Source organism: Panthera tigris, chromosome B2 (assembly GCF_018350195.1).
Source record: "Panthera tigris isolate Pti1 chromosome B2, P.tigris_Pti1_mat1.1, whole genome shotgun sequence".
Taxonomy (NCBI): Eukaryota; Metazoa; Chordata; class Mammalia; order Carnivora; family Felidae; genus Panthera; species Panthera tigris.
In genome coordinates, this window is record NC_056664.1 from 49,197,369 (window position 1) to 49,218,241 (window position 20,873).

The window sequence follows — 20,873 nt, forward strand, 5'->3', positions numbered from 1 at the left end:
ACATTTTTCTAGATATGTCTCCTGTGGCAAGAGAAACAAAAGCTAAGAGAAACAAAACTAAACTACTGGGACTACACCAAAATAAAAAGCTTCTGGGCCACAAAGGAAACAATCAATCAAACTAAAAGCCAACTAAATGGGAGGAATTATTTGCCAATGACATATCTGATAAAGAGTTAGTATCCAAAATCTATAAAGAACTTATAAAACTCAATTCCCCCCAAAATGAATAATCCAATTAGCAAATGGACAGAAGACACGAATAGACACTCTTCCAAAAAAGACCAACAGATTCTTAATTATAGAGAACAAACTGATAGCTCCCAGAGCACAGGTGGGTGGGGAGATGGGAAAATAAGTGAAGGGGATTAACACTTATCATGATGAGCACTGAGTAGTATATAGAGTTGTTGAATAACAAAAATCACTGTATCATACACCTGAAATTAATATAACACTGTATGTTAAGTATACTGGAATTAAAATTTTTAAAAATGTTTCGGAACTAGAAAAAGTAATTGTTGCACATCACTGTGCATGTAGCAAATGCTCCTGAGTTTAACTTGAGTAAAGTTATGTGAATTTTACCACAATTCAAATAAAAACATGCACTTATCCTTAGGCCCATTAATTCTACTTACAAATGTCTATCCTAAGGAAATAATCAGAGATATGAATAATGATTTGAATTCTAAATTGTTCATTGCATAGTAAGGTACTTGGACAAAAAGAAATCTGAATAACCTTGATATTCAACAATAGGAAAATGGTTAACTAAATTATTATACATGCATGTATACATACTCACATAGATATGGAATATTAACATTATTAAAACCATGTCCTGGAAAAAGAATGTGCTGAGGAAATTCTCACATTGTCAACACAGAATCCAAAAGATTATCACATTGTATACTCTATGTTTTAAAGTGTGTATGTGTATGTGTGTATAGGCATGTGCCAGAAAAAAATGATTTAAAGACAAGACTACAAAATATAACTGTGGTTATCTTTACATTTGGGAATATGAATGATTACTTCATATCTGTTATGTAACTTCTATTTGCTTTTCTCCACTTTCCAGTTTTGTATTGGAAAAATAAAAATTATTTTAAAGTATCAATAACTATGATTAAAAAGATATCACAATAACATAACTATGTAATCATAATAATAATGATTACAATAACTATGATTTAACTGTGGTTAAAATAATAGGAACTGCAAAATCTGAAAAAGAGAATATTCAAGAAAATGTGAATGAAGGGCTATCAAGGGAAGGGAATTTGAAACTCATCCTGTACAGATCAGATCAAAGAACCTGAACCAACAGTTATTAGAGAAAGACAGACTGACTTAATAGAAGGACAGGAATTTAAATAGAATTTTTAAAAATGAGAACAGGTTATCTTAAAATGTTTCGATTTTTCTGTCATTGGAAGTATTTGAGAAATGGCTTGACCATAATTTTTGAGGAATCTTCACAGTGATTTAAACTCTAGACAGGTGGTTAGACTTAGAAATCTCTTTCACCAGAGATTCTAACATTTGGATGCTACCTAATAAAAATATCTAAGTATTTCCATTCCTCACCATCAGTAACTTACTTCTTTGGGGTAAGGTATTACTGTTCCTGGGAATTCTCTTTTAACTCCTTTGGGGGTGGGGGTGGGAGGGGCAAAGCAGATTGCCTTACTGAGTTCAAAAGTAGTTCCTTTGGGGTCAGAGTACATGTTTTTTTTATCATTGTATACTTACTTCTTCCAACAGTTCCAAGTATACAGTTCACCTATACGAACTCAGACTTTTTATTTGCATAAGCCAATGCACCAGACCTGATTAATACACTAACCTCCAGATCTACACCAACTGCTTGTCCCTTGGCCTCACCAACATGCTTCATTTCTTACCCGGGGTAGCCCCATCTCCTGGCATCTACTGAGCCTCTGGCCCCTCCACTAGATTCCCAGAGAGCCATGAAACATAACAAAGAAAGACCAAGTTCATGGGTTTGGGGTGAACAAAGTGAACTTCCACCCTTCTCCCCAGCTGCTCCCCTTATTGTCCCAAGATGTGGTGACTCTATAAGGCTTCTCTCAAGGCACCTCACATAGCCAAGCAAATAGCCCTGTTTCCTTAAGCAGCTGTGACCATCTTGTGTTTGCTTTCCCTCTTTTTTCTTTCACTTCCCTTTTGTCACTTCACTGTGATTATTTGCCCCAGTAAAGCATTAGCACATATTTTGCTTTCAGGTCTGTATTCCCAAGGATCCACACTAAGATAGCAATTGAAATTTTACTGTGAGTTAGTTAACCAAAAAATGAATCCTTCTGAAAGCATGAGCCACAGGTAAACTCTCATACAAAGGACCAAAGGGAAGAATTGATCTGTGGCCTGGAGAAGGACAAGAGGCCTGCCATGTGCAGCAGCTGGAGGTCCCTAGGGCCAGAAACATGGCCTGATGACAGTGGGTGGACATCCAAGAATGACCGACCAATCAAAGTCACTTCTGTCTGTGTTGTCTAAAGCTTGCAGAGGAAAAGTTTTACTAGTAAACTTGCCCCTTGCCTTAGCCCTCCCCAAACGCTATTAAGCAACCTGCTAGATGATACCATCATTTCCCAAGGCCCTTCTCACAGACTTTAATTCCCATTATGCTCCCAATCCTTGTGCCCTCTACTCACCAACTTTCAGCTCCCCGCCTACAATGACCATGCATGCCACACTCAGAACATTGCTTCTGTCCACAGGGAATTCTAAAGTCCCCATCACATAGAGGCCTTTGAGGAATGGAAGATTCATATCCACAAGGACAGTCCTGTCTGAGGAAGAAAAAGAAATTGCTCAGACACATAAGCAATACAAGAATTGCCTTCTCTCCTCTAGTGATTTACCCTGAGATTCTCTAGGCAATTTAGGAGCTGCTTATGTTGCTACCAATGCCAGGCCGGGTGCAGCAACAAGAACAGGTAGTTTTCAAAGGACTAGGCCTTAATAAAGAGACAGGAGTTTAAAAAAATGCATGATTAATAAATTCTTCCATTGCCTAAAAAAACAAGTGTTATGGCCAAAAGGCAGTGTTTATGCCTCAAACAGCTCCCCCAGGCCTACTTTAGTGCACATGTATAGGAAAGTTCCCTATCCTTTGGCCCTTCCCTTCACTTTGACTGTAATTTCAGGGAGGCAGAGAAGCAGAGATATGACCTTGGCTTCTGAAGTCAGATGATTTGGATGTGAATCCCAGCACTGCTACTTATTAACTGTATGAACCAACACATTTACCTTTCTGTGCCTCAGTTATCTAATCTGTGAAACGGGAATAATAAAAATGCCTGCTTCATTCACAGGGTTCTTGTGAGGGTGAAATGAGTTCACAAATCTAAAGTGCTTATACAGTACTAGTAAGTAATTCTCAATCTCCTAATTCCTACAATGTAAAGCAAAGGTCTAGTGTGTGCTCAAGAAATGCTGGATATTTTCATTACTGGTACTGCTGTCAATTAAACTGGCATGCTTGTAGAGCTCCTCTGACAACACAAAACCGTTGTTCTTCATCGCCCATTTCATAAAGTTTCCATACAACTTCATAAAAAAAAGAAAGATTTTTGTCTGAAAGTAACAATAAGGCAATACATGAATAAAAATTCTTATTTAAAACAGAAAATATTTTGTGTATGCCAAAGTATTAAGTGTTACTTTCTGAGGCTTAGTAGTAATTCAACACAAATTAAAGATCTCAAATAAATGTTTCTACTTAAATTTCAAGTACCATAATCAGTGACACATGTAAAGGTTTTAAGGAATTTTTTTAACATAATTTCATGTCTCATTCCAGGAAACAATGTACCCTGCTGTTCTAAAGGACCTGCCCTCCACCAAAGTAATTTCTCATAGGGTGTCTTTTCTAGTCCCTACTTCACTAGTTATAAGACTGCCACACCTTCCTGTGACAGAGACTCTAGGGTTGTAAACCAAACAATTTCTCTTTTCCTACGGGGTTCACAGCTAGACTATCTTTTCTAGCCTCCTCTGCATATGGTGAAGCCCATATGACTGAGCTGTAGTCAATAAAATATAGGAAGGATTGAAATGTGACCTCTCTAGGCCTGGTTCATAAACTCTCCAGTAGGCACTTTCTCCTTCCCCTTGTCTCTCAGTCGGACAGAACAATGGTTCTCAAGGTATGGCTGTGGTCCAACAGCCACCACCTACTCACCCATTCAAAATCAACCCAAGTTTTAGCTCTGCTAGTAAGATATTCCCAGTCTCCTCACTGGATCCACCACTCCTGACATGGAAATCTGTCTCTGGTTTGCTATCCCATACCCTATACATTCTAATATCAGAACACTAAAACATATTATTATTACATCCATAATTAGTGTGTGTAAGGAGATGATTGTCACTGGGCTGGTCCTTAGTGTAATTATGCCTTTCTCACCCACTGTAACTTTCTTATGGGAATCCATTTTTAACAACCCTTGTGCTTATTGTGAATTCATAGATAAAGTTGTTGGGTGGCTCAGTCAGTTAAGCATCAGACTCTTGATTTTGGCTCAGGTCATGATCTCATGGTCATGAAATCAAGCCGCATGTCGGGCTCTACATTAAGTGTGGAGCCTGCTTAAGATTCTTTCTCCCTCTCCTTCTACCCCTCCCCTGCCTGTGCTCTCTCTCAAATAAATAAATAAATAAATAAATAAATAAATAAATAACAAAAAAAAGATACAGTTGCTAAATAAAGATTTCCCAGATCTGCGGAGTTTAGGTCCCTACACAACTTAAACTCAAGAGTACATTGGTAACAGATACAAATGAACCATCAGGCTAAGACGAAAATAAATAAATATTCCAATTTTATCTCTGGTGCTTTAAAAACATTCAAACAAAAGAGTGAAATATCCAGAGAATGTTCTAGGTTTAACACACATTTTGGAAGTTCATGAGTTTAATATGACTTCAAAATTAAGATGCAAATTATTTCAAGCAAGCACCTTTAAAAATTAAAAAAGTTCTATGCCAATAACCCCTATCTATTCCAACCTATGGCCCAAACTACCAACACTTGGCTGCCAAGCCTGATTTTAAAAATGATTAAATTGCTTCAATAAACGTTTTATCTCATCTACAGAGTACTCACACGCACAAAAGCATATTAGGCTTCGTTTTAACATACTTATCAGTTAAAATAGGACAATTTCCGTCCTTTTGGTCTTTATCACATACTCCTCTTAGAAGAAATTTCTCCTTTTGATTGCCCTATCCATTCCAAATATACCAACAAATTTCACACAAATTGCAGGTAGCTTAACTATTGCAAGCTCCATGAGAACAGAGACCACAGCTGCAATTCTCACATTTACTTGCTCAGGACCTTGAACAGTAGATACTCAAAAATAACACCAAAGAACATACACATACCCACATGTAAAATCTAATAGCTATACAAGAGGAAGTATAGGATGAAGACAAGAGTAGAAACATTGCTCTTATTTTACTTTGAAATTGCCTGGATCTGTCTAGTCACCTTTTCTTCTTTCTTTTCCTCCCACGTGATGTGTCAAATCTTGTTGAGTGGTAGGAATTCAAAGATGAGGAAGACATGTTTCCCATCATCAGATGAGGACAGATAAACAAATAAGTACAATGCGATATACTTGAAATGATAATATAATTGACCTTTGAGCAATATAGGTTTGAACTGCATGGATCCACTGTATTTGATAAATACAATATGGTACTTTAAATGTCCATTATGTTCCTTCTGATTTCCTTAATAACATTGTCTTTTCTCTAGCTTACTTACTATTGTAAGACTACAATAGATATTATAAGTAACCTACAAAATATGTATTAATTGTTTCTCTTATTGGTAAATCTTCTGGTCAACAGTAGGCTATTAGTAGTTACATTTGGGGGAGTTCAAAGTTATACACAGATTTTTGACTGCACAGCGTGGGGGATCAGCACCCTAACTTCAAGGTCAACTGTATATTTTTTCATTAAATGGAGGTTGACCTCATCTTTACTCCCAACTACTTCAAAATAGAAATTCTATCAATGTGCTTAATAAAAAAAATTCTGTGAAGATGAAAGAAACAAATGCCCTATAAATATTTGTATCAAGGATATTTTGTACCATAATAACAGAGACTACAGCTATCCATACAAGAAACATAGGCAAAAGAATCCATTCCAAACTAGTCTCCAGAGCAGATCAGCTACACGTCCAAACTGACCAACCCTGAGCTACAATGACAGCTTCTAGTGGATTTCTATCTTTCCCAGGTGTGGAAAGTTAGGATCAATATGCCACTTTCTTTAAGTAGCTTCATTTCCATGAAATTATTCAAAACATTTCAGAAAAAAAATCACTCAGTAACATTTATACAAACCACTTAAAAACATGAATGATAGACCACCTCTAAATTAACTGTGGCCTGATGCTTTTCATCTTGCCTTGCTTTGACCAAGGCTTTTCCATCCTGCTCTGTCAGTGACCAATCTATCCTACTTGAGAGAATGAGCATGGGCATATGGAGGGAACCATCTGGAATTTCTGTTGCTCGATGGGAGGCTGATGGGGGAACAGATCTGGAAAGAGACTCCAAAAAGAATTAACGAGTACCAGATGTAATTAAAGACTGCTTTTTCCCCCCAAAGGAGTTTGGGACCAGCCTTGGGGTGGTGCCTCTTGGTTCCAAATTACACCCCCTTTCCACGTGTTCATCTATCAAACACTAAACATCCCACCATCTTTATTTTGGCATCTTGTGCCAAGCAGTGTTTTGTTTGTTTGTTTGTTTGTTTTCTCCCCTTAAAGAGTTGTATTTTGGCAATTATAAGGGCAAAGCTTTAGAAATAATATCTGGAAATTTAACGCTATGAAAGAATCACCTGAAATTCCCCATATATCAAATGCAACAACAACAAATATGCTTTAGTCTTCTGTACATGCACTAGCTACCCTTATGACCAGAAAGCCTGAGCCAAATCAAAAACCAGATGCCTCTGGACAGAGGGCTAGGGATTTTTTTGTATCAGGACTAATCTGGTTACAAAGCATTCCATGTCATTTTAACACTAGATTTAAACTCATTTTTTTTTTTTTTTGCAGCAAAGTGAGAGAATCAAGGTCACTATTGTGTAGCATTCCAAGGGTCTGACACTTGTCTAAATCCTGCAGAAATGAGATCAAGGGCGAAGGGCACAGATCCTGGGAATAATGATGGGGTCACATTAACAGGCATAATTTAGGGCAGGCAGACCCACTACTTGTATGGTACTCACTGTATCGGGCCCCATAACTTAGGTGCTGAAGACAGTTTCCATTACAACCCTGCTATTGTCAAAAACACAGCCTACAACCAACTTTGGACACAGCTCAGACTTCTGAGGGAGAATGATGGCATGCAAGGGCAGAGCAGGACATACAAGGATTATTTGTGGGCTTGTTATGTTCCTGTATCTTCCATAATTAACAAGTACACATAATCGTTTTTACATTCAACCTTAGCCACAATATCTCCCATAAATATATGAGCTAATGGAAAAGTTACATGCTAATGCCATTTAAAACAGTGATTGGTTGTGGTTTTTTTCCTCTGATTGCTTAGCTTTTGGTGAATCTAACGATTTATCCAATATTCTGTCTATACAATTTGTGAGAATGACTGGTACGACCAAAGAAGTACTCCAAAAACAGTGGAAATTCTCATACATAAATATTTCACAGAGATGAAAGGTTAACATGATTGAAAATTAGTGTCAAGCAGAATAATATGCAGAGATGATGGTATTCATTTATCAATAACTCATTCTCTTTTAGAAAAAGCAGAACAAAGAATGCTAGAAGGGAAGGTTGCATTCGTTCTATAACTAAATTCTTTTCAAAGAGCTGCTCACTTTATACCCTGCCTTTTTTTTAAATCAAATCCACACAGGTGGTTTCTTTATTCTACTCTTACCTATCTTTTTTTTTTTTCAAACTGGTCTTAAAAATAGGCAGAAGAGGCAGTTTTCAAAGTGCCCAGAGGCACATGATTCAAGACTGAAAGCCAACTTCCCTAACTCCTTGAAGAAAAACCATCTGCCTGCCTGTGTGTGGGGAAGAAGGAGGGAGGTTGGAGGAAGAGCTGCTTTAACTTTGGAAAATAAATACTCATCCCACTCCCCACTCTCTCTGTGTCTTTCTCAATCACATACAGACATGCATGACTCTCATAGTAGAATCAACATTTTAAATTATGATATTTTAATTGATCAATAAAATGTTTAACATACAATGTTTATCTCTTCCTCTAGTCTATGCCATCTGTTCTTCAAAAATATTTGAATCTATTTAATAGGAAGGTCTTTAAGCAAAACTACCAACTGTATCAGATCAATCCTCTGAATCCCAAATTCTGAAAGGAAAGTACCAGAAGGTGCTGCTGTTTTCATAAAAAAAGAAAAGAATCTGTGCTTTCTCTCATTCCAGGCTTTGTTTTATCTGTTAAATCTTTAGATGGTGTTGTGCTGCTGTTCTCTCCATTAGACCTCAAAGAATTCAGAATGATCCAATTTGTGTTGCCATTTTAAAAAACCAACTTGGATATTAAAAAATAATATATAATAATGATATATATATATAATTATATATATGATATCATATGATATATACAATGATATATAATCAACATTAAAAAAAGCTGCACATATTTAATGTATACAACTTAATGAGTTTGGAAATAAGTGTATATCTATAACCATCATTATAAGTTCTATCCATCTTTTTCAAAAGTTTCCTCCCACCCTTTTTATTATATTAGTATTATTACTATTATTATTATTTTGTGATAATAACACTTAGCCTAAGTCTAGCCTTTCAGCAAATTTTTAAGTATATAACAGTATTATTTCCTATGGCCACTCTGCTGTACAGAAGATCTCTAAGATCTATTCATATTGCATAACTGAACTTCATATTCTTTGTCTACTACCTTGCCATATCCTCCTCCTCCTAGTCCCTAGCAACCAGTCGATTAAAAAGATGGCTGAGGGGTGTCTGGGTGGCTCAGTCGGTTAAGCCTCTGACTTCACCTCAGGTCATGGTCTCACGGTTCAGGGGTTTGAGCCTCACATCAGACTCTGTGCTGACAGCTCAGAGCCTGGAACCTGCTTCGGATTCGGTGTCTCCCTCTCTCTCTGCCACTCCCCTGCTTGCACTGTCTCTCTCTCTCTCTCTCTCTCTCTCTTTCTCTCTCTCTCTCTCAAAAATAAAATAAACATTGAAAAACAATTTAAAAAATATGGCTGAGTGACTGGGATCTCATATGTGGAGTTTAAGAAACAAGACAAATGATCATAGGGGGGAAAAAGAGAAAGGAAAACCAAGAAACAGACTCTTAACTATAGTGAACAAACTAGTGGTTCCCAGAAGGGAGATGGGTAGGTGAATGTGTGAAATAGGTGATGGGGTTGAAGTAGTACACTTGTTGTAATAACCACCAGCTGTTGAATGGAATTGTTGAATCACTAAATTGTACACCTGAAAAAAATATGACACTGTACGTTAACTAACTGGAATTTAAATAAAAAAATTTTAAATCAAAATATTAAAAAAATTAAATGGGCAAAGGAACTGAATAAACGTTTATTTAAATAAGACATACAAATAAACAACAATTTATATAAAAGGGTGCTCAATATCACTAATCATCAGGGACATGCAATCAGAACCACCAGAGATATCATCTCATATCTATTAGTAGAACTTTCATAAGAAAGAAAGAAAGAAAGAAAGAAAGAAAGAAAGAAAGAAAGAAAGAAAGAAAGAAAGAAAGAAGAAAGGAAGGAAGGAAGGAAGGAAGGAAAGAAAGAAAGAAAGAAAGAAAGAAGAAAAGGAAAGGAAGGAAGGAAGGAGAAAGAAGGAAGGAAGGAAGGAAGGAAGGAAGGAAGGAAGGAAAGAAAGAAAGAAAGAAAGAAAGAAAGAAAGAAAGAAAGAAAGAAAGAAAGAAAGAAAGAGAAAGAAAGAAAGAAAGAAAGAAAGAAAGAAAGAAAGAAAGAACAAAAACAAAAGATAACAAGTATTGATAAGGAATTAAAAGGGTACCCTGGTACACTGTTGGTGGGAACAGAAATCGGTGCAGCCACTGTGGAAAACAGAAAGGAGGTTCCTGAAAGAATTAAAAATAGAGCTACCCTAAGATCCAGGAATCCCACTTCTGTGTATAACCCAAAGGGAATGAATGACAACAGGATCTCAGGGAGCTATCTGAATTCCCATGTTCCTTGGTGTTGCCATTGGAGACAAGGTCCATGGTGCTCTGATGGCTTGGATGTCTTGAGTACCAAAAAGAAAACCTAGACCTTGTAATCCCCAGAAGATCTAAAAGTGAAAAGTATACATTTTGTTAAATATGAGGTCAGATTTTAAAATACAGTTTGGCTTTATCCACATAATTTTATTACTCTATGAATACTATTACCACTGATGAATCTGTACTAATCATGTTTAGGGAAAAAATCCCTCTTCAATCCTTGTAGTGAAGGATATTTACATACGTGGAAAGACATGAACTAGTAGCTCTCAGGTGATGGAGTTATTACATTTTTTTCTTGTTACACTTAATGTCAAAGCCAAAGGAGGCACAGAACTTATTTGTCTCCTTAAGAAAAATAATGAGACAGACTTCTAGTTAACAAATATATTTTCACACTTTAACCCTGAAGAAAAAACAATATCTATAAAATAAATGATTCATTCCTGAAAGAAGCTGTTCAGGCTTAGGCCCATGTAGCAAACATTCTATTCAATGAATTTAATTCCCCCATCAAATATTTTCTTCTTTGAAAATTAATCCACTCTTTATGTCTCTGCTTGAACTGAGAGAAAGCAGTATGTCCGGAAAAGGTGAGATTTTAATTTTTTTAAGCTATTTTTTTCCTCAGGCTTTCAATTGTTTCTTCTAACTGTAAAAAAAAAAAAATCCTAAAACATTATTGAATTTCTTTTAAAAAGATGTTTGTATGTATTTGTTTTAAAAAATTATATCTATTATTTCATAAATATATAATTAATGTTTAAGAGCAAGCTTAGAATATAGTACCTGATTAATAAATATTGAGTAAATAAACTCTATTCTATATTTTAATATGTTGTATCAAAACATCATTTTTGGGTTGATGGGGGGTGGGAGGGAGGGCAGGGTGGGTGATGGGTATTGAGGAGGGCACCTTTTGGGATGAGCACTGGGTGTTGTATGGAAACCAATTTGACAGTAAATTTCATATATTAAAAAATAAAAAAAAAATAAAATAAAATAAAAATAAAAATAAAAATAAAAAAAAAAAAAAAAAACAAATACAAATAAAACAAGGCTCTCACTCCACAAAGAGGAGTGAATATTTTAATGAGATTGAGCAGGTGAGTTTTTGATGGAAGTAAGACATAGATCTGAATCTTTTTCAGTATTTCCTTCTGATACCCACCAAAATAATCATGGCAAGACTCAGGTAATGTTTCTTTTTTTTTTTTTTTCCAACTACAATTTATTTTTTTATATTATTTTTTATTTATTTATTTATTTTTTAATATATGAAATTTACTGTCAAATTGGTTTACAGCACCCAGTGCTCATCCCAAAAGGTGCCCTCCTCAATACTCATCACCCACCCTGCCCTCCCTCCCACCCCCCATCAACCCTCAGTTTGTTCTCAGTTTTTAACAGTCTCTTATGATTTAGCTCTCTCCCACTCTAACCTCTTTTTTTTTTTTTCCTTCCCCTCCCCCATGGGTTTCTGTTACGTTTCTCAGGATCCACATAAGAGTGAAACCATATGGTATCTGTCTTTCTCTGTATGGCTTATTTCACTTAGCATCACACTCTCCAGTTCCATCCACGTTGCTACAAAAGGCCATATTTCATTTTTTCTCATTGCCACGTAGTATTCCATTGTGTATATAAACCACAATTTCTTTATCCATTCATCAGTTGATGGACATTTAGGCTCTTTCCATAATTTGGCTATTGTTGAGAGTGCTGCTATAAACATTGGGGTACAAGTGCTCAGGTAATGTTTCAAAGTAAGGAAGACTCTATCTGTTTCTCTCTTCCTTCTAGTTCCCATCCATTCCTGAGAACTCACTGCTCTCATCTGCTCATAGCTCTCCAATAACCAGTATCCCACTCATGTCCCATCTACCTACACTGCACACACTTCCAGGGTCTAAATGATTCTATAGTTTCAGTCTCTTCTCAACTGTGCCCTCATTTTATCCAGGCTCCAGTCACTAGTACCTGACTAATGAAGAATTAGTGTAGGAAAAATATACTGGCCAATTCATCTGTGTCTCTTTGCCCAAAAAGCAGTCTGGTACAATGGAATCCTCACCAGATTAGAATTCAGACAGACCAAAGTTGGAATTCCAAATAAGCCATTCCTTGAAAAAATTGCTTACCTTCTATGACTTTCCATTCCTCAAGTGCAAAATAAGATCAATAATACATTATGGAGGTGGCAGTAAGGATTAGGTGAAGTACCACATATACAAGTAGAACAGTGCTTGGCATATAACAAGCATAAAGTTATTAGCTATCACCTGTTTTATATATGCAATATATATTATTGCATATCTACTCTATACCTGTTGCTCTGCTGTTTGGTGAGGCAAAGAGGCACAATCCTTGCTCTTATGAAACTTAAAATATTTTTTAAATGTTTATTTATTTATTTTGAGAGAGAGAGAGAGAGAGAGAGAGCATATGTGAGTTGGGGAGGGGCAGAAAGAGAGAGGGAAAGAGAGAATCCCAAAGAGGCTACATGCTCAGCAGAAAGCCCAACATGGGACTTGATCTCACAACCTGAGCCAAAATCAAGAGTCAGCTGCTTAACTGACTGAGCTATCCAGGCAAAAAACTTAAAATATTTTAGAGAAAATTGACATTTAACCATAATCACACAAATAAATACATGGCACAAACTGAGCTAAATGGTAAAAAGGAAAATGAATGATGTTATTGGGATATCACACTCTAGAGAAAGTAGTATACATGAAAAGCAAGAGACTGGAAACAGACCCATATGTTCCAAAGACCGAAAAGCAGCACCAGGGCCTGTAGAATCTTGAGGAGAGCAGTGAGGCGAGGGGCTGGAAAGGTAGGTGAGGAAGGAGATCAAGCAGGACTTTGGAGGCTCTGTAACAAATTGGAGACTTTATCCTAGGAATAACATTAAGGCAGGAAAGGCTAGAAAGCAGGGAGATTACATAAGCAATTTGTGATTTAAAAAGAGTAGATGAGGGCAAGAGCCGCAGAAAGGGATGGTTTATCCAACCTAATGGTTGGATTATCCAACCTAATGGACCTAATGGTCCAACCTAATGGTTTATCCAACATGTGATGATGCAATGATTAGGGTGGTGAAAGGAGAGATAAGAAAAGCAGACAGATTTGAAAAATAGCTTGGAATAGAATGTACAAGATTAGTTGAAGTGTCAAGAACAACTCAGAGCAATGGATAATGGAAAAGATGACAAATAGTGAAATAGGAAAAGCTGGAGGGGGAGCAAGCTGGCAGCTGGGAAGGTGAGCCTTGGGAATGGAAGAAGATATATACAGAGGATTCTCTCTGGGTTGTTCTAGTTTGAGATACCTGTAAGTCATCCCAGTGGAGATCTCAAGTTGAAAGTTGGACATATGGGTCTCATGCATGGAAAAAGCAAAAAGATTAACTGGCTTCCGATGTTGTCTATAGGTTGATGACTATCAAATTTATGTTCTCAGGAATCACCAAGGGAGAAAAGACAGTATGAGGAGAAAATACTCAGTATGTGGAAGTCAATGAGAGCTCAAGGGAATTATTTTAATCATATAGATATATAAAAAGATGATTGTATGCTGCAAGAAAGTACAATGAAAGAGGGAAATCTGCAGATAGGAAAAGAAAAGAGACAATTGAGGTACCTGAAAAGCAAGACAGGTTTTTCAAGGCCAGACACAGAGAAGAGCAGGTGATGCTGACCTTTGAGAGAAGGTAAAGCACTTTCTCTGATAGAGAAAGGAGAGAAGATAGGAGCACGTGCAATCTATATACATTCACCTCTTTTCAAGAGGAACCTGAGGCTTGGTACAAAGCATAAACATTAAATACACTGAAAAATTGTGAAGTTAGGACACACCTTCAGCTTGCCTCTAAATCATATAATATAAACACCAGACTCCACTTGCCAACAAGCAGTCAGAGATGACCTCTAATTACAAAACCCCGTGTGAAATAAATCTATATATGTGGGCATTAGGCTTAGTATTTCCCTAAGAAATTATATTACCTTAACAACATCTGAAGGGTATTCTTTTTAAAGTAACTGATGAAAATTAAATAAAGATGAAGGCTGTAGAAACACATGAAATTATTAATGTTATTGACGTGTGTGTATATTTCCACATATCAAACCAAAAATATATTTGAACTAGGGGGTCGTTTTAGCCAATCTCAAAAAGAGATTGGTTCCATACTGCAATGTGGGTAAACCTTGAAAACGTTATACAAAGTGTAAAAAGTCACTGTATAATTTCATTTATATGAAATTCCAGATTAGGCGAATCTAAAGAGACAGAAAGTAAATTAGAGGTTGGTTGGGGCTGGGGGAGATAGAGGGATCAGGGAGTGATTGCTAATGGGTATGGGGGTTTTTTGCTAGGTAATGAAAACATTCTAAAATTGATTACAGTGATGACTGCACAACTGTATATACTAAAAGCCATTGAATTGTACACTTTAAGTGGATGAATTATATGGAATGTGAATTATGCTTCAATTAAGCTCTTAAAAATGAAGAGGTATTTACTGCATTAATACGGAGAAATTCTCAAATTATATCTTTTAAAGCAAGGTGCAACACAGTTTATAATATACTATCATTTACGTAAAGGAAATGGTTAAAGAAAGATATATCTATATAAGTGTAATTTAAAATTTTTTTGTATATGCAGCACAGAATTTCTCTAGAAGGATACCCAAAGACTTAGTAATATTGTTTTCAGGAAACGAAGCTACATGGAAGACAGAGATGAAGGGAAATTTTCCAATGAGTTTTTTTGTGTTTTGTTTTGAATTTTGAACAATGTGAACTCATTATTTTTAAACATTTTTAAAAATTGTAACTGAAATTAAAAATAAGTGTTATATTTTTTATTTACTATAGGCAAAATTGTAAGTGTGTGTGTGTGTGTGTGTGTGTGTGTGTGTGTGAGAGAGAGAGAGAGAGAGAGAGAGAGAGAGAGAGAGAGAAATTGAGAGTCTTTTCTTCTCTTATTGTCTTTGCCAGACTTATAATTTGTATCTTCTGCTAGCGATGCCTTGAGAAAGAGAGTTAACTGTCTGCTTTTTTTTTTTTTTTTTTTTTTTTTACTTTCTATTTCTAGTGTCCCTTGGTTTACATTTTGGTATGTAGTGCTCCTTTTCCCATTTATCTGCATCTTTGCCATTTTTACGTTTGGATATTTGTGAAATGCTTCCTGCTACTTAGTATCTGTGAATCCAGGAAGACTGACTCTGCCATTGGGATTGGGGTTTGGTCCAATGTCTTAATTTGTTCTGATTTCAGGTTTTGCTTACTAAATTAATATTTAGACAAAACCAAACTCCAGTACCTTGCATAGATTACACTGCCCTCTGGAAAGTTCTCCGTATTGCATTTTTACTCACTCTTAGTTCCTGGAGACAACTTCATAAAACAACGATTCATGGGTAGGCAAACAAGGGATTGTAAACATAAAGATAAACAGAAAACTGTAAAAGAGGGATACTAATAATCAATGATCAATTTAATAATCCCAAGAATACCCAAAGACAAAAAATAGAGCAAATAGAAGAATCTAGTTTAAAAACATTTCCAGAGATATTTTAGAAACTATATCCATGAAAGCAAAAATAATGAGATGTAAGGTATTTTAATTATCAATAAATTTTTAGCAAATTATAATTAACATACAATGTTATATCATCAAATTTTTAATCAGTAGATTGAGTAAATAGTAAAATGGACAGTGTTAGAAGTTTGAAATGTAAAATCAAGCTCATACATTCTCCCAAAAACAAAAAGAGTAAAAAGAAAATATCACAGGGAAGCTTATAAAACATAACAATATACCCTAAAGTCCTAATACCTATCTACCTGGGCATTTAAAAAGGAAAAAACAAGCAAAAAATCATTAAGGACATAATTTACCATGGTCAAAGAAAAATGTATTCTGATAAGAAGAGTCCAGTGAGTAAGACAAAATCCTTAAAGTTTACCAAAGATTAAAACAAGTTACCAACAAAAAATAAAACCAAATGAATTTTGGGTCATGTGTATCAGAAAACAAAAGAATCATCAAAGTTCTTTAGTTGCTCTGTGAATGAATTACTAGAAGATATATGTCAGCAAATGAAAACCAAATCCAGAAAGATGAAGATGTGGGATTAAAAAAAAAAAGTCATATGCAGAGAATCAAGTAAAATTTACAGAGGTCTACATAACTGTTAATGTATAATGTTAATAACATAACTTTCAACAAAATCCTCATCTATAAAGTATGGTTAATCATCATACATATCTAATAATGTTATTATGAAGATAAGAATGTCGATGTATAAACAACATATATATCAAACAGCAAATACTCAGTAAGTGCTTTTATAATCTCAGTAATTTGTGATTATCTGGGGGCCAAAAAAGGATATCTAACATTTTTAAATTAACATTTTCTTGATTAGTAGTGAGGTTCAGATTTTTTTTCATGTTTTTTGGCCATTTGGTTCATTTCTCTATGACTGACATTATTTTTCTTCATTCAGAAAAAAATACAGGATATCTTTGTATATCGTAGTTAATAATATGTATTGTCATGTTGTGTATTGTAAACAGTTTCTCCTCATAGCTTGAATTTTAGCTTTGCTTATGATTTCTTTGATCATAGGGAAGTTTTTTTGGAAGATCAAATTTACTTATTACCTGCATTCAAAAACATATTGCACATCAAATAACCAAAGTTAAAAAAAAAGGTAAAGAAAAGAAAAAAGGAAAAGATTCTCAACTGAAGACTAACACGTACTTTTATACAGAATAAACCTCCTGAAAATTGATCTTTTCAGTATTTCATCATAGCGAATTTTTACATTCTTATGTAACCAGAATTTTAGATCTTTTCTTTTACTGCTTCCAGATTTTCTATTTTCTTCAGGAAGGCCTTCCACAGAATATAAATAAGAATGTAAAAAATAATCTGCAATATTTCCTTTTAATTTCTTTACATTTTGTATAGGGCTTTTTAGCTTACCTGGCATGATATGGCTTGGTAATAGAACAGAATTTTTTTAACATATGGGCAGATAACTTTTCCAGCACTGACTGCTTAAATGTAGTCTTTCCCCACAGTTTTGAAAAGCCATCCTAACTACCAAGTAAATTGTCATCTATTCGTGGATCTATTTCTGTACTCTATCTTGCTTCATTCACTTTAAATTTCTCTGTTCTTTATGTGGTATTCTTACCATGTGTGCCAATCCCACACCACTCTGATTGCTGAGCTTTATCTTGAATAAGCCTCCACAAATTAACCTCCTCTTTAAAAAGTCTTGGCTATTATTGTCTATTTGCTTCAACCTAAAAATGTTATAATCACCTTCTCACATTCTAGTTTTTTTAAAAAACTACCTTCAATTCTAACTGGGAATACTTGAATTTATAGACTCATGTAGAAGGGAATCTTTGCAATGCTGTATTTTCCTGTACTGGTATTTCATTCAACTTACCAAAGTTTTGAGGGTTTTTTTTTATATGATATGTAAATGCCTTGTTAAGTTGATATCTAGTTATTTCTTAAATCAAAAGTAGAATCTTTTGCCTGTCACCTTTTAAAATTAGAAATGCTATTGCTCATTGTATGTTGTTGTCATTTCCAGTCCTGTTGCTGATCTCTCCTGTTTAATAGGGTTTCCCTTGATTCTCTCGTATTTTTCTAGAAAAAAAAAAATGATGTGGGTTTACCAATAATTTTTCCTCCTTCTAATTGTTATTCCCTTTATATTTTTTCTTATTCTATTGCATTGTCATGCACTTCCAGTAATAGTAATGATGGTAGGCATTCATGTTTTGCTCCTGACTCTAATTGGATGCAGTTAATCTTTCATGGTTATTTATAATGCTTCCTGTGGATTTCTTGTAAATATTTTATATCAAGCTAAGGGAAATTCCTTCTATTTATAACCTAGTTATTTTTATTATTTACCAGTTATTGAAATTGGTTAAATGCTTTCTCTTTTATACACTGATCAGCCTTTGGGAAAAGTCTTGATGCTCCTACAAAATCCTCTTGATACCACCAGGCAATCATTTTTCCTTCATGTAGGAAGCACATAAATTTAACACACTTTGATTATTAGCTTTTCTCTTTAGCCAAGACTACAAATAGCTCTGTGCCACATTCAAAGGGAGCCTACATATTACAAAAAAATAAAAAGAATATGGAGCATCTTCAAAACTCTTGCTTAAAAGAGATGCTTAGATTTTATATTTATTTGCTTTAAATCTTATATGAAATAACTTGGAGAAATTTTTCCCTCTGTGTTCCAAATATGGTGAGAGACTTGTAACTAGATAACCACAATTTCTGTTTTTGATTTGTCTGTTCCTTCTTCAGCCCTTATCATACCCTTCTCTCTGCCCCACCACCCTGGAAAAGTTTTCTCTGCTCACTCATACTTAGCTCCCTACAATAAACAACACCTCCATCATGAACCAAACCCTGTTGGCTCTGGAGCCTTGGGTAATTTGCATATTTAAGAAACCCATACTCAGAGAAACAGAACTGTAGACAGAGACTGGTATTGTACTTGATAAGGGAGAGAGAGGGAGAGTTAAGCTCTTACCATTCTCTGATTCTCCATATAGTGAAAATTATGCCTCATTATTATAAAAAAAATCAAAGTGTTTTCTTGGGGAAGGAAGAGAGAAAGTTGTAATCTTTCCCTAATTAATTATGTTAATAGAATTTTCCTGAAGTAGACTATCCTTGCATTCCTAAGATTAAACTCTATTTAATCATTTATGAATATTCTAAAGCATGGGCACATTTGATTTGCTAAGATTTCACATCAATGTCCATTAGATTAGACAATCTAGTTTTCTTTCATTGTGCTGTTTGTCCAGTTTTAGAATTATATAGTCTTGAGAATGAATTGGGAGGGTTTCTATCTTTTTTTTCTGGGCTCTAAAAGAATTTATAATATGGTTATTATGTGTCTCCTTAAGGTATGTTTTGCATTTTTTAAGAAGCATCCTAGTGATTTCAGATATAGGTAGGGTATGGATTCAACTTTGCGAAATCAACTAGCATGAATAAATTCTTCCGATTATACAATAAAGGATAAGTATTTTCTGCTGCTGTATTTTTTGTAAAAGCAAAAAACTGATGAAAAAAATCTTAAGTGTTTATCAGTAAGATAAACACATGATTCAATAAATCATATCACATTCCTACTCTGGAATATTATGCACTCATATCAAAAGGATGTGATAGCTTTCTCTACTGATATGATAGAATCTCCAAGATATATTGTTAACTTTTTAAAAAGCCACCTATGAATACTTAGAACAGTTTCATGCCAAAATGAAGGAATCCTTAGCATGCCATGTAAGAGCTCCAGAGTCAGACCTCTGGGTCCAAATTTTGTCCCTCTACTAATGATCTTCACGGTCTTTAAGTCTCAGTTTCTTGGCTGATAAAGAAGGATAGTAATAGTGCCTCATAAAGTGATTATGAGGGCTACAAAGTGAACTCCTCTTAAATGCTTACCATGGAGAAGAAAGATCTGTAGCAGTAATTTAATAAGAGTAGCAGTAATCACAGAATGGCATTAATAGTATCACTAGTAATAATGTGCCCATTAAAATAATAAGATAATAATATGAGTTGAATCATGTTTTTTTATTGTGCCAGGCATTGCATTAATATTTATTCTATACCACAAAAGCTTCATAAAGATGCTGTGACATTGACATCTAACAATAGTAGCAGTAATTACAGTATGGTATTAACAGTGGTATTACTGGTAATAATATGCTCATTAAAATGTTAAGATAATAATACAAATCCAGTTTTTTTTAACATGCCAGGCACTGCATTAATGTTTATATCACTGAAGCTTCATAACGATGCTGTGACATTGGCACCACACCTTACACACAGAGAAGCCAAGACTGAGAGCAGATGTTCTTGAACCTGAACATCCATGAGAATCAATGGAGATGGTTTTAAAACACTACTGATCTGCGTTTTGAATGAGCTCTAAAATTAGTAATAAAGCAAGGTGTCCATGAACCATGCTTTTGAAAGCCCTGGCCTTAGAATAACATTCCCTAGATTACACGGCCAGTAAAGTCTGTGTCAGGATTTAAATCTAGATCTGTCTTATTCCTGCTGCTCTATCCCAACTTTCCTTCATGTCGTTTTACAACCAAATAAAGGATTAATGCTTTCTTTTCTTGTTTTATACACCCAATTTCATAATACTATTGGACATGCTTACAATTAGTAGGCTTCTATAACTTTATTCTTTCTTAAATAGTTTAAATAATACATGAAAAATCTTTCTTGTCTAAAATAATATAAAGATATGCTGGGGTGCCTGGTGGCACAGTCTGTTAAGTGTCCGATTTCAGCTCAAGTCATGATCTCGCAGTCCGCGAGTTCAAGCCCCACATCGGGCTCTGTGCTGACAGCTCAAAGCCTGGAGCCTGCTTCAGATTCTGTGTCTCCCTCTCTCTCTGCCCCTCATCCACTCATATTCTGTCTGTCTCTCTCTCTCTCTCTCTCTCTCTCTGTGTCAAAAATAAATAAAAACAT

At 35.2% G+C, this 20,873-nt stretch overlaps 1 protein-coding gene across 1 annotated transcript in view; it reads right to left on the reverse strand.

Annotated features, from left to right (window-relative positions):
• Positions 1-20,873, reverse strand: part of PKHD1 (PKHD1 ciliary IPT domain containing fibrocystin/polyductin) — a 475,560-nt gene that overhangs the window by 181,061 nt on the left and 273,626 nt on the right. Inside the window, exon 52 of the mRNA XM_007095512.3 lies at positions 2,685-2,822. Within this exon, the coding sequence (XP_007095574.2) occupies positions 2,685-2,822 (138 nt within the window). The remainder of the gene's footprint in view (positions 1-2,684; positions 2,823-20,873) is intronic.